This window comes from Leopardus geoffroyi, chromosome C2 (assembly GCF_018350155.1).
Source record: "Leopardus geoffroyi isolate Oge1 chromosome C2, O.geoffroyi_Oge1_pat1.0, whole genome shotgun sequence".
Classification (NCBI taxonomy): domain Eukaryota; kingdom Metazoa; phylum Chordata; class Mammalia; order Carnivora; family Felidae; genus Leopardus; species Leopardus geoffroyi.
In genome coordinates, this window is record NC_059333.1 from 109,732,636 (window position 1) to 109,754,234 (window position 21,599).

Sequence of the window (21,599 nt, forward strand, 5' to 3'; positions counted from 1 at the left end):
CCATTCCATAGGATCTTTGTACGATGGAACCCACAGAGCCACACTGAAATTTCTTTTGTGAGAATTTGGAGAATGATTCTTTGGAGGACCAATACTCTATCAATACAACGTTAAGGTCAATAAAATATTTTAGGCTTGAAAAATGTTTTTGGGTCCAAAATATGAAACTCGTGTAAACTCACATAAATTATATTTCATGTGAAATCTAAGTATATTTCAATATGTTTGATATGAAGTAGGGTAGAACTTCTAAAAGTAAGAATATTCAAAGTCTAGGAAGCTTTTAAAATGCCTTGGTTTTGTCCCTGCATGGCTCCCACAGCCCAGCGGAAGCTAATGGGCCAATACCCCATCCCCGGCCATTCCCACAGTCTCACCAAAGCCAGTGGGTGTGTGCAGCTTACACAGGAAGATGCCCCTTGTGTGCCTGACTCTGGTGGCTGCTAGAATGGTGTTTCTGGGCCTCATGTGTCTGAAATTATCAGAGATACATCTCTAGAGCACTGGGTAGACAGCAAATGGAAACACACTTCAGTTTTCCTGTGAAAAAGGCCTACTTACTTGTCCTGGAGCTTCAGCCTGAGAGGCAGACATCAGGTTTGTCACACATATCGAGCTCTGGAGGTATTCCTAAGGAACATAGGCCAGGAGACATCATCTTTGCTGTCCCTTGGCCTCACTGCAGTTTGTCAGTACTTCTCAGAAAGGAGAGGAACCCGAATTTTTGCAACTGTGTCCAAGGGGCCACCTTCAGATCACCTGGTCTGGAGGCCAGCAGGATTTATGATCAATTAATGTGATAAACTACATTAACAAAATGAAGGATTAAAATCATATGATCATTTCAACAGATGTAGAGAAATTACTTGACAAGATTCAACATTCATTTATGATAAAAACTCACAACAAAGTGGGTGTTGATAGAAAGTACCTCAACAGATTACAAAGGCCATATGTGATAAACCCACTGCTAACATCATACTCAACAGTGAAAACCTGAAAGCTTTTCCTTTATGATCAGAAACAAGACAAGAATGCCCACTCTTTCCACTTCTGTTTGACACAGTGTGGAAGTCCTAGCCACAGAAATGAAGCAGGAAAAGGAAATAAAAGCCATCAAAATTGGAAAGGAGGAAATAAAACGGTCACTATTTGCAGATGATATGATTTTATATTTAGAAAACTCAGGATCGGAATGGAAATTTTTTTCAGAAAAGACATACAGATGGCCAATAAGTACATGAAAAGACACTCAACATCACTAATCATCAGGGAAATGCAAATCAAAACCATAATGAGATATTACCTCACACCTGTTAGAATGGCTATTATAAAAAAAAAAAACACAAGAAATTACAAGTGTTGATGTGTGGAGAAAAGGGAACCCTCATGCATTGTTGGTGAGAATGTAAATTGCTTCAGCCCTGTGGAAAACAGTATGGGGATTCCTCAAAACAATTAAAAAGAGAACTAGCATATGATCTAGCAATTCCACCTCTGTGTATTTATAAAAAAAGAAAAGAAAGAAGGGAAGAAAGAAAGAAAGAAAGAAAGAAAGAAAGAAAGAAAGAAATATTAATTCAAAAAAATATATATGCACCCCTATATTTATTGCAGGCCTTATTTACAATAGCCAAGCTATGGAAACAACCTAAATGTCCATCAACGGATGAGTGGATAAAGAAGATGTGGTATATGTGTATAAAACAGAATACTATTCAGCCATAAAAAGAGTGAAGTCTTGCCATTTGAGACAAAATGATGGTATTCTGCCAAGGGAAATAAGTTAAACAGAGAAAGACAAATACCATATGATTTCACTTAAATATGGAACAAATAAAAAATAAACAAATAAAATAAACAAATAAAAATAACAAATAAAAAATAAACAAAACTCATAGATGTGGAGAACTGGTGGTTGCCAGAGGGGAATGGGGTGGAGGGATGGGCAAAATGGGTGAAAGGAGCAAGAGTAAACATATTTTAACCTCAACATTTTTTTTTGGAGAGAGAGAGGACAGAGAGAGAGAAGAGAGAGAGGGAGAGAACAAGCTAGGAAGGGGCAGAGAGAGAGGGAGAGAGAGAATCTTAAGCAGGCTCCATGCCCAGTGTGGAGCCTGATGCTGGGCTTGATCTCACGACAATGAGATCATGACCTGAGCCAAATTAAGAGTTGGATGCTTAACTGAGCTACCCAGGTGCCCCTAACCTCTTACCTTTGATAAAATTAGGGCCAATATTGTAGAATAGGGACTATTCTGAGTCCTTTATACTTCATGGCATATTTCACAGAACTGTGGAAGATTGGGAGATTCAGGGGACAACAGATCATAACTGATACATCTAGGGCTGTTGCTTTCCAAAGCAGTCAAAATGGCTGCTGTAGAAGTGACTGTGAATGTCATGACTCATGAATGACAATGAGTCTTTTTCAGACTCCTTTCTCAGTCTTGTGACTAGTTCTGGTCAACAAAGTGTGAGTGAAAATTGTGGCTCTCACTTTTACGCCTGGGTGTTCTATGTGATTTCTCCAAGATCTCTGTGTTCTCCCCAATCCATCTGGTGGGAAGTGAAGAATTCCAAGATGGTGCGTAAAAATGCTAGAAGGAGTCAGATAACAGTCATGGGTCAAAGAACACCTAGGGAAACTGTCCAGCTGTGTTGGATTATTTTACTATAATTCCCTTTTGTCATATAAATTCTGAATAGGATTGGCTTCCATACTATCATATGGTTTGTAGCATATACAATCTAAAGTTTAAGTCCACAGTTATTCTTCTCGATAGTAATTAATCTCACATTGGCTGTGTGATCCTGAGATTCTATCATATAGTTTCTCTGGTCATTCATATATGATATTTAAACTTTTGTTTCTTCCTCCCAGAGACCGATGACTTTATAATGACTCCTTGTATTTGTTAGCACACAGATTGAGCTGCTGTAACAGACAGTCTCCCGTCCTCCTCATAAAACAAACTCAGACTCAAACAAGATAGAAGTTTATTTCTTTCTCATTCAGTAGTTCAGAATAGGCCCAGAGTGAGCTTTCCCAGGGACCCAGAGTCTATCTATCTTGTAACTTTACCACCCCACATCGAAACTAGCTCCTCAGCACATTTGTATGCTCCAGGATGTACTATGGAGTGCAAGTAATATCCTTATATAATATGATCCAGAAGTTGTACCCTCTGCTTCTGTTCACATTCTATTTGCTGAAACTTAATTATGTGTCCAACCACCCCTGGTTGGAAAATATAGTTTCTAGCTGAGTAGCCATGTGCTCACAAAACTCAAGAAATTCTGTTATAAAAAGGAAAAAAAAGGACAGTGGCCACGGGGGCACAGCTGTTTTTATCTGACTAACCACTTTGGGACATTAGGCTACATTTCAGTATCAGAAGGGATCTATTTGGCATATCCTGTACTAGTCGATAGTAAATCTCCTTGCAGAGGAAAAGCATTGCCTCCCCTTGAAATAATAATGAATACATTTATTATCATACAGCATTCTTACATTTTTCTATTAAGGAACTAATCCATGGAAAATGCACTTTCCTGCAATATATTTAAAGTGCCATGTTGTGAGCCTGCACTGTATTTACACTAGGATTTAGGAAGTCCAAAATAATTTCTACCAACCAATTAGAATGGGTGCCAGTTGTGAACACAGGGCACACTCATATAGGTGCCTACCAGCTGAGTATCAGCCCTGTCTAGGGGTGGGTTATGCTCAACAAGAATTTGTTTACAGTGAACTGAGGAACCTAATGGAAGATAATTATCCTAAGGGAAGTGAGAATTGAGATTTAAGTTTGGTTTAGCAAAAACTAAACAAAACAAACGAGCAAAGGAAGAAAAAAGAGAGAGAAAGAAAAAAGAAACAGACTCTTCACTATAGAAAACAAATTGGTTATCAGAGGGGAGGGGGGCGGGGATGGGTGAAATAGTTGATGGGGATTGAGGATCACATTTGTGAAAAGTACAAGTGATAATTATGGAAATGTTGAATTACTATATTGTACACCTGAAACTAATAAAACACTGTATGTTATAGTATAGTACACTGGAATTTTTTTTTTAAAAGTTTGGGTTAGGAGAAAGGAGATTCTGAGCTCAGTACATTGTCACCGAGAATGTGGCCACTTGTCTTTTTTTTTTTTTTTTAATCTTAACATTTATTTATTTTTGAGAGAGAGAGAGAGAGAGCAAGTGGGGGAGGTGCAGAGAGAGAGGGAGACACAGAATCTGAAGCAGGTTCCAGGCTCCACACTGTCAACACAGAGCCCAGTGTGAGGCTTGAACTCACGAACTGTGAGATCATGTGAGATCATGACCTGAGCTGAAGTCAGACACTTAACTGACTGAGCCACCCAGGAGCCCCAGCCACTAGTACTAATTTGAACTTCGGTCAAGAGGTACGCAATAACAAGGCACATAAAAGCCATATACACACACACACACACACACACACACACACACACATATGTATTCTATACTATATAGCACCATATATTCTATAATTATAGCATGTGATATATATATTATATATTACATATTATATTAGAATATTATTATATATTATATATTAGATAATTATAGCATGTTATATCTATATCTATATCTATATCTATATCTATATCTATATCTATCCCCTCTTTAAAAATAAAAATCTTTGTGGGATATGGAACACAAGGTGTCAATAACATGGTAGCTGATGCAATGGAAAGATTCTACACTGGAATCTTTGGCAGTAATAAGAGACAGAGCCCACAGGTCAGATGACAGCGTCCTCAGTGTCTGGCATTGGCACTCTGAGAGCTGTGTCACGGGGCATAGGTAGCTGTGGCTCTCCCTTTCGTGGGGATTAGCAGCAGTAGTGCCCTTTGTGAGCGCTGGAGCACAGCTACCACATTCGGAATTGGCACTAATAAGGAACATCTTTGCAGGAAACTGGAGCCAAAGAGGAAGGAATTCTTGAGTGGTCAAGAGTACTGAACTTGGTGTGACATGGAACATGTATGTGGTCCCCAAAGGATTCTCAGAAATATCTGGAAGTTGAGAAGGTGGGGAATTTGTTCCTACATAATGAATGGCAGTTAAGACAAAGTGAAACTGGTGACATTTATTGTGACGCTTTCTCTACCATCTCTCCCTGCTTTATGAATAGTTAATGTTCTTGATCTACTGTATCTACTGCTTGTGGCCTTATCTAATAGAGCCAGCTCCAGGCCTTCCTGCCTCACTGCCCTTGGACTTTGTCATTGATTTGCCCTGATTTCCATAGGAAGGAGCAGCTCCAACATAGCACACTGTCTTTTTTTTAATTTTAACTTTTATTATTGTTAAAATACTTTTTTATTTTTAAATTTTTATTTAATTCCAAGTTAGTTACCATATAGTGTAATAATGATTTCAGGGGTAGAATTTGCTGATCATCACTTTTCATTTTTACTTTAGAGAGAGAGAGAGCATGTGAGTAGGGGAGAGGGGTAAGGGGAGAGAGAGAATCTAAAGTAGGCTTTACACTTAGGGTGGAGCCTGATGTGGGGCTCCATCCCATGATCTTGGGACCATCACCTGAGCTGAAATCAAGAGTTGGACACTCACCTGACTGAGCCACCCCGGTACTCTGCATATTCTATTCAGGGAACAGGTGATCCTGAGGCTGAAATTACGTAAATTATCCTTTCCCCTCTTCTACTCAACTGTTTCTTTTGTGTTGCCTTGACCTCTTTCTGAGTACCATTTGCAGCTTCTGATTCAAGGCTCGACAACAGAATCAGAACCACACTTCTAAAAAAGTCTCCCTTGTTCTAGCCTTTTGCCACAATTTTCTATTCTAATTATGTCTGCTTATCATTAGTCTTGCCTCTGAACTTTAACCTGTTAATTTTAATCTAGCAAAATGTCTTACCAGAGGAAAGGATATAAAAGTCACTTTATTAAACGACTCAAAAAAATGGTTGGAGACTATCTTGGTTGGAATATATTGAAAATATTTTGACAGGTGTGTTTGGTGGTAGAATTAAATACAATGACATAAACTCGGCTCATGGTCTCCAAACAGAAAAAGAATTGGAGTGCTACAAAGTACCAGATGCTGTACCCAGCCCAAAAGGTACAGTAGTGAAGAAAACAGGCATCAATTCTTGTGCTGTTTACTAGCTGTCTGGTTTCATGTTAGTACAATCCCCTCTCTCGGCAAAAAATCAGGCTTTAAATTTCAAAGGCACTTAGATCATTTAAACTTTTTGGATTGGAATTCTAGATTCCCATAATTTTGGCCCCAAACTACTTTGAGAAGTGAACTTGCTTCTGGTTAATTTTAGACAACTCCACTGGCTATGTGAAGAACTGTCCCAGCTACCAACTTTGACTCAGGTCGTTCTCTTGTCTTGAAATTCCTCTCTTGTTATTTTCCCTTTAAAAATCTTTAAACCTAGTCAGTCCATATTTAAAAGCTAGCTTAATAATGCATCTTACTAAAGTCTTTGCAAATGATTGCAACTGGATGTAGTCCTCTCATTTGAACTCCCTTATCATTCCCATAACTAAATCCCATATCATAATTATTCTGACTTAACTCCCTTGAATTGGCATTAACTCACGTGTTGCCATTGTGTGAATTGGAGAAAGGCATCCCTTTCTCAAGACACTTTACATTCATCTATTGGAAAATTGTGAGTTTGTAGAATAAGAAAATTATAGCCATCTGTGGGAAAAGTTACAAATACACAAATCGGTTATATCTAAGACATACAAGAAGCCCCCTAGATTGTGTCACTTTTGATGGCCACCCTGGTTTCACTTATTAGGTTGCGCGTTGCCCTTGGTTATGCCAGTGGTGTGCTGGTAAATGTTGAACAGCTGGCTCTCTGGGAAAAAGCAATCAACCAAGCCATCAGCCAACCAGCCAACCCTGATGCATGGTGTTGGTTGATCTCAAGCTTCCAAAATGACATCAACTAGCTCACAAAACTCATAAAAATTTAAAAATCAGCTCTCATCAGCTGTCAATAGCTGGCTCCAGCATATCACAGGCTGGGCTTTGTTCACTCATTTTTCCATCTATAGAGCTCAGTAAGAGTTGAAGAAGTCCTGAGCGATGTACGTATGGAGCTTACAGGTGTTATACATTGAAAAATCAGGAATATTCTTGGTGTTGCTACCAAGGACAGCATGCACTTGCCAGTGTGACTATCTCCTCTTTATTTCTAATGTTGCAGGGCAATATGTCTTTTTTATGACATACTCCTGAGGCTGAAGTGCAGAAGTTCCTGAGAACACAGCAATTTATTAGCTTGCCCTAAGGTAAAAATAATACCTATAAATAACTTTTCAGTAAAATGCAATATGCCAAGTGCAGTAAAATCTCAAGCCTGCTTTATGATTAGTATTTCCATGGTCCTGGGTTTCTATTTTCTCAAAGCTTTGCTTAAACAATTTATATTTTAGCTACTTTAGTGAATTAAGCCATAAATATTTTCCTGACATATTAGTGCTTAGACAGGGAAGGCCCTGTTGCTGGTTAATTAGTTTGCATGCTGAGATGAAAGGTGGGTGATCGGTAAGGCTTGTTAAGTGTCACATACCTAACCTTGGCTAAGATGAATTATGTTTATTTTATAAAGACCAATGTTTTAGTCTTCGTGTGAGTCAGTTACAACTTTGTATTAGTTGAGAATAATGAAAATTCGTATCTAGTTATCTCAAATTGATGTCATACCATATACTTCACTACCTAATAACAGGTAAGTGAATTAGGGTAAATATTCTTTGATATTTTTATTAAAAAAAATTTTTTTAACGTTTATTTATTTTTGAGACAGAGAGAGGCAGAACATGAACGGGGGAGGGTCAGAGAGAGAGGGAGACACAGAATCGGAAGCAGGCTCCAGGCTCTGGGCCATCATCAGCCCAGAGCCCGACGCAGGGCTCGAACTCACGGACCGTGAGATCGTGACCTGAGCTGAAGTTGGACGCTTAACCGACTGAGCCACCCAGGCGCCCCAAATATTCTTTGATATTAAAACAGTTGCATATATTTTGCCATCAGAAGACAATATCTGAGCTTAGCATAATTTTCAAAACATTTAAATAATTCTGAAGTATTGTGCAACGACTATTAATATCATGTATATTCTATAGGTGCCTTAGCAAATTACCACAAACTTAGTGGTTTAAAAGAGCATGAATCTATTATTTTACAATTTGGTAGGTCAGAAATCTGATACAGGTCGCCTTGGGCCAAAAAAAAAAAAAAAAAAAAAAAAAAGGTATCAGCAGGGCTGTGTTCCTTCTGGAAGCTCTAGGGGAGAATCTGTCCTCCTTTGGTTTTTCCAGCTTCTAGAAGCCAGCTGCATCCCTTGGTTTGTTACCCTCCTCCTCTGCCCTCAAAGTCAGCCACAGCTGACTCTCACATGGAACTCTCATACGGTTTCACTCTCTGCTGTCCCCGTTTTCATTTTTAAGAACCTTTGTGGTTATGTTGAGCCTGCCTGGATAACCCAGGATAATTTCACCTTCTGAAGGTCAGGTCAGCAGCAACCTTAATTCCTCTTGCAACTTTTAATTCCCCTTTGCCCAAAACCCTAATATATTCACAGGTTCTGGAAATTAGTATGTGGACATACATAAAAATTTATATTTTTATACTTACTTCTGAGCAAACTATGTTTCAAAGGAGTTAAATAGCTTCCCCAAGGTGTCTGGGTTGATGCCATTTTCTAAGCAAAGTGAAGATAACTTGCCTAAATTGTTTCCCCACAAATTATTGTCTCATTCAAATCTTCGATTTTGTTTAGAGTGTTCTTGCTTTTGCTCTTTACTTTTGAAGAAATCCTCTGCTACTTAAAGGATCACAGGTTTTGTGCCTTTTCTGTTTCAAGAATGTCTAGTGCAGAAAGTGATTTAAAAAGGGATCAAGTAAACGATTCACCTAGAGCAACATGAAAGACAACACGGTAAAAAGAAAAAACAAAATTCTAGTCTTTTAGCCAAAAGCCCTCATGTTTTTAAAGACCCACAGGCTTAATTAGTGTCAAGGAAAAGTCAGAGGTAAGCATCAAAGTATTTAAATATCAACTCCGTTGAAAATACAATTTGCTGGCGACTGGTACAGTATCCTTCCCTGAGAGGTGCTTGTGATTATGACCATTTTGAAGAGGAGGAAATTGAGGCTTAGAGGAGCCAAATGCTTCCCATGTAGCCATTTGGCTGGTCTTTGCTTTGACCCTGTGTATCCCTGGGTCTATCTGGCTCTCTCTCGATTCAGATTTTTTCCATAACACTGTGCCCTAGTTCCTCTGCACGATGATATCTTTCGTCATCTCCAAGGAGTTTGGTTTGCAAAATATTCCATCTGCCTGCCTTCTGGTTTTGAAAACGCTTTGATCTTAACTCTGATTTTAATTCTCAGACAATGGAAATGCAAAGAAATAGTCATTTGTTAAGAGTAGTGATTTAGCAACAGGACTGGAATAAAAGCAGAATTCAAAATTCCCAGGAGATCTAGGATGAGTAACATCCTTATCATACAACTTCTAGCAAATGCAAGAAATAAACAGGACCTCTTTCTATGTGGAATGATGATGAACAAACTTTGAGGATAGCATCAGATATCTGGACAAATAAGGGAAGGTTTTCTTCCAAAAAATGTTTACGTAACATGTCAAAAAGCCAACAGTGAATAATGAATGACTATGTCAGTTTTAGAGTGCAGACTCCCCTTTGCTGTGTCTTCCATTGCTACATAGATTAACTGTGGACTTCTTACTCTTTTGTTGACTAATTTTAACCTTCTCCAATATATTTCCTTGCCTCCTTCTGCAATTGTCAAGATCCTAACCATACGATCAAGTGCAACTTCAGTGTTGGTTCTTCCAGAATGCCTGGCATCCTGGGAGGGAAAAGTTTTCTGAATTCTCAAATTTTGCTTTCTCGTATCTCTTGGCACATCACACATTCAGCTGCATTTATTTGTGTGCAATTTTGATGTCTTTACTATATTAAAAGGCCAGCTGTCTTCATTTATTTTTATCTTCTAGTGGGCCCAGTAAAAGACTGTCTTCTAATAGGCCTTTTTATGTGATACAGTGCATCACACATAAAAGGTGCCTGATGTTTCATCAATGAATAAGTGAATGGATGTAGTGGACAAGTGTAGTGTCAGCCAAAGACTATTACTTTGTCTTGTTTTTCTTTTCTAGCTCCTTTGATTGTTGCTTCTAATACAGTACCTTCAGCATAGCAGATGTTCTATAAGTGTCTATGGACATGACTTCAAAATACTTAATGTTCTCTTAAAAATCACAATGGCTTATATAAAGTCATAAAAGTAATTGGAAAAGATATTATTTTCATTAATTTTCCTTAAAGGAGTATTTTGGGAATTATTAGCTACAAATGAGTTTATCTTGATAGATTAAAATGAATTTTACATTCATTTTGAGTTTTGATAGTAAATTTATGTAGATTTTGGACTTCAGCATACCTTGGCCTTATCATTTACTACATGTGTGAATTTGGGCAAATTAGTTAACCTTTGTGAAACTCAAATTCACCATCTATAAAACAGGAGTAGAACATTACCTCACAGTTATATTCCCTCTTAGTTATATTAAGTGGAAACTCTATACAAACAACCTATATTATATGTCTGGCTCACAATAAATAATAGGTATTGTTTCTCCTCCTCACCCTCTTTTATTATTTTCACTTTTCTTAAATATTAAATCTAACTAAAATGCATGCATGTCTTCATTTTGATTACACAAAATTAAAGTCAACATATTCAAAATTTAATATGCATAATATAATCCAAACCTAGATATTTTATAAAGCATTTAAGAAGCATCTTGTATTACTAGTGTTTTGGACATGTTTATTTTTCTTTCTCTCTTAGGAATGGTCCTTTTTTTCTTTTGGAAAGCTATCCTTCTCTGAGGGTAGGGTTAGGGGATCAATGATGATAATTTCTACAACCACACCATTTCCCCAAGCCCTATCCACTGGGATAGACATGTTTCCAAAATAGGCTTTTTCTCTAGGATTTTCACTGGGTTTTCTCTAAGATGTTAAGTGTGGACTGTAGTTAGATGTTGTCCTTCCCCTGGGAAGGAAGCAGAGGATCTTTGAGCCTGGGCAGAGTTGACCATCACGCTTTCTTCTGGAGAAAGGCAGTCTGCAACAATGAGGTAGACACATGGAAAGAAGGCCTAGTCATACATGTCCCACATTTGGTACTGTAGATCAATAAAGTCTCTAGTTTTGGCTAAACTAGCATGAGTGTGATCTTCACATTTACAACCAAAGTCATAAGTAAACACGTATGAGCAGGGAGTTACCTGGATTCATTGTATCCTTTTGCCTCCTCCCTGTTCTACCTCTAAATTCTAGTATCTGAGCCCCCAGGTATACCATGGTGCCTACCTGGTGGAGTATTTAGGTCTGATCACTGTATAATTTACAAACTACTGTTTCAGTCAAATGCTGTAACCTTAACCTTGGCCAGGATTTGGCAAATGTTAGGATTTTGTATGAGCGGAGACCAGGTGGGAGAGAGTGGCAAGATCAGTCAACCCTTAGTATTTTTAGGGAGAAAAAAGAACAAAAAAACCTCTCAAACACATGCGTTGTTCTCACTGAATCACCTTGAACACAGTCAGTCGAAGGTCCTTTAAATTCCCCTGCTCTGTGTGAAGCAGTGTGTGTCAAAACCACCTTGGGAAGCAGATCTGGCCCGTGGTGGGAGAAGGGGGCTCCTGACCGAAATCCATTTCACTGGATTCCTTGGGTCTAAGTGGTCTGAGCTACTAAACTGAATAGCTTCTTAAGTAAATGAACACAGCTTAAATTCATAGGAATTATTAGGTTTCTTTTGGGGGATCAATTTTCTCCTCATTCCTCTTCCTTCCATCTTTTCTCCCTTACTTCCTCCTCTCTTCCAAATAACATTTTTTAGATGGCTTTAAAGTGTACTGCTGTCACCTTTTAGAGACATTTAAAATGCAGAGGGCAAAAGGAAGTAAGAATCACCTGTAATACTACCACTCAGAGATATTCCCTCTTAATTTGGGGCATACATTCTTCCAACTCCTTTTCTATGCAACGATATTTTAACATGATTGAAATCATGATGCATACTTAATTCCATCCTCTTCTGATTTTCTTTGAACAAATCTAAACATTTTCTGCTATTTCTTTTTTTCTCCCTATTGCTTTGATTCTAAAGGTAAAGCTGCCATGAACACCTTAGCATTGCATCTTTGATGCCATATTTCAGGAGACATAGAGCATTGATAGCATGCATGTTGGAAGACTTACACCAAGGTAATTGACAATCCAGATATTGTACTTGACCCCATTTTTGTCTTCCTGCATACAGAGTGGACTTTTAGGATGCATTATAATTGGAAATGACCAGATCAGAGATGACACCAAGTGCATTTATAGGAGTAGAATCAGATGTTAACATGCCTGATACCTGAAAAAATTGTTGTTAGTTTCTGGGTAGAAAGGAAATTCAGAAATATAAAACTTAGTCACAATTGCTAGACTTCCAGTCTTCCTACGCTGTTCAAGCCGAGAGCCCATCATTATTTCTGGCAAAAGTCAGTGCTCATTTGTCTGTCAGGCTTCTCTTGCACAACCTAGAGGTTCTGCTTTGTCAAACAACAAAACAGAAGCACAGTAGTTTGGCTATAAAGTTGAAAATAACAGTAGTATTTCTCACTGTTTTAGAGGAAATTCCAAATACAAAGGAGTTAAAATTAAGACAACACTGTTAAAGAAAAGAACAGAATGCAATACACATGTGCCATGTGTATTGACACTCGTCCCATGTGGCTCCTCTCTTCACCTGATTAACCAAAAGTCAAATCCTTCAACCCAGGGATGGTGCACAAAGACACTTTTGGTTTCTGCCTAAGTCAATTCCTATGCCATCTGGAAACCTTTGCACTGAATATGTGGAAAGAAATCAGATCAGAAAATGATAGTATCTTTGGAAGAATGGGGTGATATAAATAAGAAGATATTGGTGAAATAGTTTATATCATTCATTGTTAAAAGATCCATTTTGAAGCTGGCAGGAAATATAAGATTACAGAGATAAAAGCTCTAACATTGGCTTTAACATTTTTCAAGACATAAACGCTGTGGGGGCTTACATGGGCGTTAGGGAAGGCTGGACTAAGAGTAAAAGCAATACTATGAAAAATGTTTGTTTTTATTTTGTATTTTTGACACTGGAACCCATAAAACCTTCTGATTTTCCATCTTTTCCAGGATGGAGTCTCATTTCCAAACTAACAGTTATCTTCTACTTTGAGAACTCCACCTGTGACAACAGGAATAATAAAGGCTTTCAAGAAAACTACTAAGAGCAGTGTAGACCCTAACTAGATAAAACTTTGGTCTGTGTCCTTTGAACTATAACGTTGTTGACTTGGACTCAGGCATTTACACAAGAGTTTTGAAATTATTTTACCCAGTGGTTCTTAACTGGGGGGATAAATTACAAGCAAAGAAGTACTGGATACATTCTCCTTCTCTTGTTGAGAACTACTGGTAGAATCTAACTTTCTTTTATTTCAGGGGGGAAAAGCAAAGACCCAAGAGAATGGATCAAATGTCCAAAGTCACCTTGTCATTTATGGAAGAACAGGACTAGGAGAAGACTCTTCTCCCAGGATAGCATCCTTTCCACCTTAGAGCTAGAATCCACATGGATACTGAAGCATGAAGGCAGACTCCTTACCAAGGGTGGCTGCTGAGTAATTCTTTGTCCTCATCCCTGAGTTACATTGCCTCCCGACCCTTAATGTCTCAGCTTCTAAACTCTTTCCTTGACCAGGATTCATCCATGGTGAAATTGGATTTATGTTTGAGCTTACCTGATGGAACAACTCCAAGTGATTGGGATTGGTTGAGAGAGATCCATACAACTCAACAACAGTGCCATGCAAGATTAAGAACATCCTCATGTGTGAGGGAGGGGAAAGTTTTGGCCTTCTCACTTTGGTGTATCCCTTAGTCCCAGGAAATCTGGTATTTCTAGACACAGGACATCCAGACACTAGAGAGTTGTTCCCCCCTGCCCCATCCGCCCATAAAATTTCACTCAAGTCCTTCCATAGGGATGGGAGTCTGACATTTTAAAGAGTGGGGAATCTAGTGTCTTTTTATAATTTGTACTAGTTGCTTTTTGGCTAAGATAGATACTAAGTGATTCAAAGATAGTTGTTCTCTTCAGAACTGGAACCTCCTATTGCTCCAATTACCAATATTACTTAAAAGTGTTTTCAGTTTAGTTTAAAGAAAGATACCCATAAGTATACTTTTAATTGTCCATGATAACAGTGGTAGTGATACAAGAAGAAAAGATAAGGATATCCATGGCTAGTATAAAACTGTATTTTCAATATTTATAATAACTTTAGGAAATATTTGTGGAAATGAGCCCATTAAAATCTCAAGTTAAAAAAGATGGCACCATTTGTAACAACCCCAAACTGGAAACTTCTCAAGTGCCTATCAACAATGGAATGGGTGAACTGTAGTATAATCACAATAGAATATTATTGAATATTCTATTGAAATCACAATAGAATATTATTGAGCAATGAGAATGAAAGATCCACAGTCAAATGCAACAATATGGATGAATCTCAAATGTAATGCTGAGTGAAAGAAGCCAGACGCAAAAGAATACATACTAATTAATTGAAACTAATGTATGATATTAAAAGTCAGGACAGTAGTTGTCCTTGGAGGAGCAAAGTGGTGGTTGGAAGAAGGGGCTTCTAAGGCACTAGTAATGTTCTGTTTCTTAAAGGTGCTGGTTACAGGGCTGTCTACGGTAGGAGAAAGTTCACTGAGCTGGGTACACTTAACGTTTTATGAAACTGTTGTGTGTTATATTTCAATAACTTTCTTTTTCTTTAAAAAAGGCCAATGGGCATCTTTCAAGAAGCAAGAAAACCAACACTCATATTTTGGACAGAAATTCCCTCATTTTCGTTTTGTTAGGAAAAATAAGGATGTTGGAAGTGTGCCTCTTTTGTAAAATGTTAATCAAGTAATGAAATGAACCAAACTAGCCAAAAGGACAGGGAAAGAGAACATGAAAGCCTCAAGAGATGAGTTCCTATCAGGGACGCAACAGTCCCCTCCCAGAACTCTTATGTGAGTTAGGATTTTAGAAGCAGGTCTGTCTGAGGTGGGGAAGCCTCTCATTTATATTCAGAAATGCACTTTCCAAAGCTAGACAGCTAGCACAATAGGCTTAGTGAGTAATGGGCTCACAATTTCAATTTATTATCAAAATATTTCCATCAGAAAACAAACCTGAAAAGATAAAGAGAATCAGAGCTATATAGATGCCCTTTTATCGGAGCCACCTCAAGGACAGATTTTATTCTGAAAATCCTGATTGTAAACCACAGGTCTTATGTATCTTTAGACAACTGTCCAATGGCCATTTTTCACCTAGTTTGTGCTTAAAGTTTTTTATCAATATGATTTATAAGTGTAAAAATCTCAAATCTTTATCTGTACATCACTTTACAGATCTTGGTTCGGAACTACCTGTCTGAAACTTCGATATTCAGTGATTACCTATAATAATAATTACTTAGTCATAAATGTAATAATTAAATATAAAAATTATTATTTATACATTACTACAAATCTCTTAAAAAGATCAAGTTTTGAGAGGGAGAGAGAACAAGAAATTGCTTAGAAAATTGCAGGGAGCCTTGAGAATTTCAATATCGGTGAAAGCAGGTATAATGAAAAACAGTTTCAGACATTCATTTTCACCCTAAGAGTAGCTTAAAATACAATGATTTCAGGATGAATAACTGATGATTGGCAAAACTGGTTTAAAATTACATTAAGTCCCACGGCCCCAACATGTATAAGAATTCTTTGGAAGATTTTTGCAGGAGCATAAATGTTACAAATAAAAATAAAAATAAGTAATTAGGCAATGTGTGTTTTAACTGTCATGCCACTGCTGTGCTTTTGGAGCCAACTGTATTCTCCAATCTCTTCTTTCTCCCTTTGATTAGAAATCCCAGTCTACATCAAGTGGTTAACACTGTTTTCAAGAGGTGACATCAAACTGGCAGATCGTATGAGAAACAGAAATGAATGGTAATATCTTTAGACATAAAGCGTTATTTACACAGTGAGAAGTGATTGATTTGATAGACACCAGACCCCACCCCCTCCTCTCCATAGCTTTTCCAGAATAACCTAACTTCATTTCTAAATGATGCTCTCTCATCTCTGTTAACTACCCCCATGTAATTACAGTGACTTCGGTGAACCATTTTCTCTTGGACAGAGTTTCCCATTTTCATGGTGTTGGCAAGGCTAACCAAAGGCTACGTCGCTTTTTCTGAAGATCACCAAACTCGGCATTTCTTTTCTGGATTCATGTATGAGTTCTTGCGGCAATGATAGGCCTCTGAAAACTCAGGGGAGTTCTGCAAAGTCCCAATAATTCTGTGAAACAAAACAAAGTCACCATCAGCATTTGATACTTATGTCCATACCATATAGGAGAAGCTCTACAGAATTTCTATAGGTGTAGGCCTATTGAGGGAATTTGAAATTTACAGTTTAAGAGAATAATTATCATAAAAAAGAAACAGGTAGAATAAATTTGTTATTTGTTAATAGAATTTTTAAGTGAGCAGGTAACAAAGCACAGGAATTAAGAGCACAGATTTGAAGATGGCATAGCTTGAATCCTGGTTATAAGTTGAATCTATTTCGCTTCTCTGTGCTTCACTTTCCTTTTCTATAAATGCATATAATAATAGTACCTGCATCTTAAGGTTGTCAGTAAAGTGAGTAAGATATACACGTTGTAAAATAAATGAATAATACATATTTGGAATTGCAGTTATTATAATAAGAGTTTGGCCAAAAATAAAATCATGAGTGTTCATTATCTTTTGGAAGGGCTCACACAATAACAAGTATAACAGACTAAATAGATATTTGTTGATTTAATAAGGAAGAGAATTATTTTCTTTCTTTCCAAAAGAACTCCATAGATATCAGAAACTGGATTCAGCCTGAGTAACTGGAAAAGGCTGGCAGAAAGTCAATTTCTTCTTATCTCTGACCCCAATGGGCAAAAACAACACTGTCCAACCCACTTTCGGCACCAAGCAACATTTGAGGAGACAGATAGGTCAGTACAGTGATGCAGAGGTGATGTTTTCACGTCAACCCCAAACCAGCTCCTTCCCTTCTCTTCCCACTGGGACCACCCCACCACACCCACCTTGGATCGGGAGGAAGGGCAGGGAGGCAAACAGACTAGGGTGATGGGAAGACCTCAAGCAAGTGACAGGAGAGTATGTTCTAATTACTGAGATTTCCTCACGTGGCAGATGTGCTAAGTGTAAATCTTTGCACTCTTATCTCCTCTAACCCATTCTCTAAATCAAGTCCCCTAATTCCCTTATTTAAAATCTTCCAGGGGCTTGAATGAAAGTCAACTTCCTTTCTGTGGCTTCCAGTGTTTTGAGGGCTCCAGCCGACCTTCCTGGCTTCCTCATAGTACGTTCGTTCTTCATCCCATTTCTCTCAAACTACACCGTCCTACTTTCCATTCATCAAACCAGCCAATTTCTTTCCCTCTTCAGGGCTTTCTGCTCCCACTGACCATAGTCCCTGGAAAGTTTACTCCCCAGTGACTACATGACTCACTCCTTCTCAGCCTTCATGCCTCCACTTAAACACCCCTCCTCAGAGGCTTTCTTCAAATAATGTCCAGATTAGTTCCTTCCACCTGCAGTAGACCTCTTGGTTCACAGTGATTTGTTCTCTTCTTCTTTACTTCCTGACATAACCCTACCTTGTAATGTGAGGGCAAAATACTGTGTATCTCTTGCTCCCTGCTGCCCTCTCCACCAAGCCTAGCACAGTGCTTTGTATATTGTAGGACTCAGGACATACATACCGAATAAATGAGTCTGTTGGCTGGTCACGGTGATTACATGTATACGAGGAATAGGGCATTATAAAGAAAATGTCCTGCTTGGCATTTTTGTTGTTTATTTGCTACAACCAACTAGAGAGAAAGCAAGCATTTGCTTTCCTTATTCCCATTCCAGGAAAGATAACTGAATTTCTGAAAATCTGACTCCCTAATGTGTCAACTATTACCACATCAACTATCTCTCATCCCCAACATCGCAACTCCTCTATCCCTTCAGGGAGAATGTAAACCTTTTTGGTTATGTGTGTATTTTTAGTACTCCTAGAAAAGTCCTAAAGATTAATTGGAATCTTCCTGGTATTGGGGGGAGGGCGGGTGGTGACTGAAACGGGGTGGGGGCCAGAGCTGGGGCATTTACGTCTATTAGTCCATTTGATACGGAAAAGAATGGCTTCCCAGTGCTGAGGAGGGGCCCAGTAATGTGCCCTCTCCTTTGTGTGAATGGCACAGACATGCCTCCCACTCTGAGCAGGGTCCTGAGAGAACCTCTGCTAGGATGGGGTGTAATGGGCCCTTGCCCATGACGACCTGAAGGAAATGGAGCCACCTGACTTCAGAGGGAGCCCTTGAACTGCAGGGGTATCAGCAGTGACCACAGCAGGCTGGAGATGGAGGCTAATTCCCTAATTTCTAGGTCTTCAGGTTCCTGAACAATCTTAAAAAGGAGTACACTGAAAACTGCTGAAATTAAACTTCTTACTTCCTTGCTTAGGGTGGGAGCTTGCGATTGAGTTAATTTGCTATTATAGTAATAATAATAATAATAATAATAATAATAATAATAAATGTGTCACTTCTTACATCTACAAGTTTAAGAACAAATTCACTTGATACTTGGTCAAAAGTGATTATATGCAGGAATAAAAAGATTTTATTTTATTTTTAGTAATCTCTATTCCCAATATGGGGCTCGAACTCATGACCCCATGATCAAGAGTCACATGTTCTACCGACTGAGCCAGCCAGGCGCTCCAAAGAATAAAAGGATTTTAGACATCAGGAATTTGTATTGGTCTTTAGTCTTTTAAGTTTCTGGGCTCATGGACTCTGAGACAGAAAGATGCTTTGATTCATTTAATTCAATCCCCTTTCCACTTTAGGAAGCCCTATATGCTGGCTGAATGACAGTCATCATGGTGGCCCGATTGTTCCTCAAACTGGGGAGGAAGCTCCCTGATGGGCAAGGAAATCATCTGAGAGTCACTGAATGGAAGAGCTGCTCTTTTTTGTTTTCATTTTAGTAAACTTTTTAAATAAAAGGATTGTGTCTTAGATATAATCATATGGGGACAAGTACTTCAGTCAAATGTCCAAACCCATGACTTAATTCTACATTTGTCATAAAAATATTAAGGAAATTAAACACATACACACACACACCCCTCAAAAAAGGGAAGTCTTCACAAAGCACCAATGGGAGTTAGCAATGTGGCAACACTCAACCTCAGGCACGCTTAGCTCTTCATTTCAATTCCAGCTCTTCTCTTTCCATCCAAAGGCTTCGCTTAGACAATTTGATTCTGAATAATTAGGTCAACAACGTACCAGGCCTTCACTTACCTTCCTAGCACTCTAATTAATGTCTTATTGTTTACATTAAATCTTTGGATGGAGGACATAAATAATCTATTTCAAAAAATGGATACATTATAATCAAACGAATCCCTTCTCTTAAGAGTGGGGTCATATTTCATTAATATTACAAAAAATACCTGAATTTCGTGCTACATGAAAACTGTGTGGCATATGTGTTTATAATAACAAAGATAAATGGCTCTTATTAATTATTTCTTAAAGTGATTTACTTGAAAGTTTTATTTTATTATATAAAATATTTTATTGTACTATTGTTGTTTATTGCCTTGGCAAATAATCACTTCTTTTAAAAACATTTAAGATATAGAGAGTTGAACATCAGGTGACCAAGAAGACTACCTCTGCCTGCACTTAACTGGATTTTTGAATTACTGAATGAGCTTTTTGCAATTAATTGGTCTTCTGACAACCCTTTGTTCCTTCTTTTAATTTTTTTTTTTCAACGTTTATTTATTTTTGGGACAGAGAGACACAGCATGAACGTTTATTTATTTTTGAGACAGAGGGGCAGAGAGAGAGGGAGACACAGAATCGGAAACAGGCTCCAGGCTCTGAGCCATCAGCCCAGAGACCGACGCGGGGCTCGAACTCACGGACCGCGAGATCGTGACCTGGCTGAAGTCGGATGCTTAACCGACTGCGCCATCCAGGCGCCCCTGTTCCTTCTTTTAAATGAATGACTTGGTTACCAGGTTAACTAGCTTCATTCATAAGTAAACTATCCAATCTTTATCATTAACTGTTGTTGATGATTTTGTTAAAGTAAGGTCACCTTGATCAGCTTATGCTCCACTATGGATTGACAAAGAAATAAATGCCAGAATAGATTCCCAGATCCAGTCTGAAGATTAACAAGTGCTAACAGGAATTCTACAGGGTTCACCAAAATCCAAACTAACACTTACAAAATATCAAAACCAATGCTAATATTTAAGGTAAATGGAGGAAACATTAGTATTTCAAAGACGATTTAGCATATGCATACTATATCATAGAATAATAGGGAATAAAATCACCATATTACTTGGAAATGTCTACATAAAACACTAGAAAGACTATCTTACAAAAAGTGCTAGAAGTTAATCTGTGGGGAAAATTTCTTGCTTTATTAGTAGTGTTAGTTCTATAAAGTGCCCTTATATTCTGACTGGAAGACAATTATCCACCAATTTAAGCATCTATTTTAAAAATTTTTCTTAAGTGTTTGTTTTTCAGAGAGAGAGACAGAGCATGAGCAGGGGAGTGGCAGGAAGAGAGGGAGACACCAAATCTGAAGCAAGTTCAAGGCTCTGAGCTGTCAGCACAGAGCCCGATGCAGGGCTCAAACTCACAGACTGCAAGATCATGACCTGAGCCAAAGTCAGATGCTTAACTGAGCCACCAAGGGGACCCTAGCAACTTAAGCATCTAAATTAGCACTTTTACTATTTAAGTAGCATATACATTGGTATCACTTTGTCCCTTTGGACTTCCTTTAAAAAAAAGTATCAGACCCTTTTTTATTGTTTAGAAGTATTACATCTGAATAACTTAGAAACACATGTGTAGTTTATATGGTAAATATTAGCATAACAACCATTCCGAGTGACTGCAGATGGCTAAGAAAAACTGAATTTCCAAAGAAGTCATTTAAATTTTGAGTTCAATTTCTAGAACCTCATGGGGAAATGTTTTTGTTTTAAATACTAAAGTTTTTAGAAGTTTATGTAAAGTACATAAGACTTTGGTTAGGAAGAATAAGACAATTACAGCTCAGACCTAACAAATTGTTTTATAGATTCAGCTTTATATCAAGTATATTTTGTCTTTTGTTGTTAATACTGTGAATATTTAAGTGTAAGCTTACAAAATCTCCCTCTATTTCAGAAATGTTTCTACACAGCCCACTATGCACAATTTTTCACTAGCAATTCAATTTCTATTAGTTTTTAAGGCTCTTTAAAAAATACGTTTTACTTTGTAGAGCCAGGAAGCAGCTTGT

At 38.0% G+C, this 21,599-nt stretch overlaps 1 protein-coding gene across 5 annotated transcripts in view; it reads right to left on the bottom strand.

Annotated features, from left to right (window-relative positions):
• Positions 1–15,294: 15,294 nt before the first annotated feature.
• Positions 15,295–21,599, bottom strand: part of MME (membrane metalloendopeptidase) — a 99,467-nt gene continuing 93,162 nt past the window's right edge. For all 5 annotated transcript variants that reach the window (XM_045503198.1, XM_045503199.1, XM_045503201.1 and 2 more), the window contains exon 23: positions 15,295–16,512. In XM_045503198.1, the coding sequence (XP_045359154.1) occupies positions 16,413–16,512 (100 nt within the window). In that variant the 3' untranslated portion in view covers positions 15,295–16,412. The remainder of the gene's footprint in view (positions 16,513–21,599) is intronic.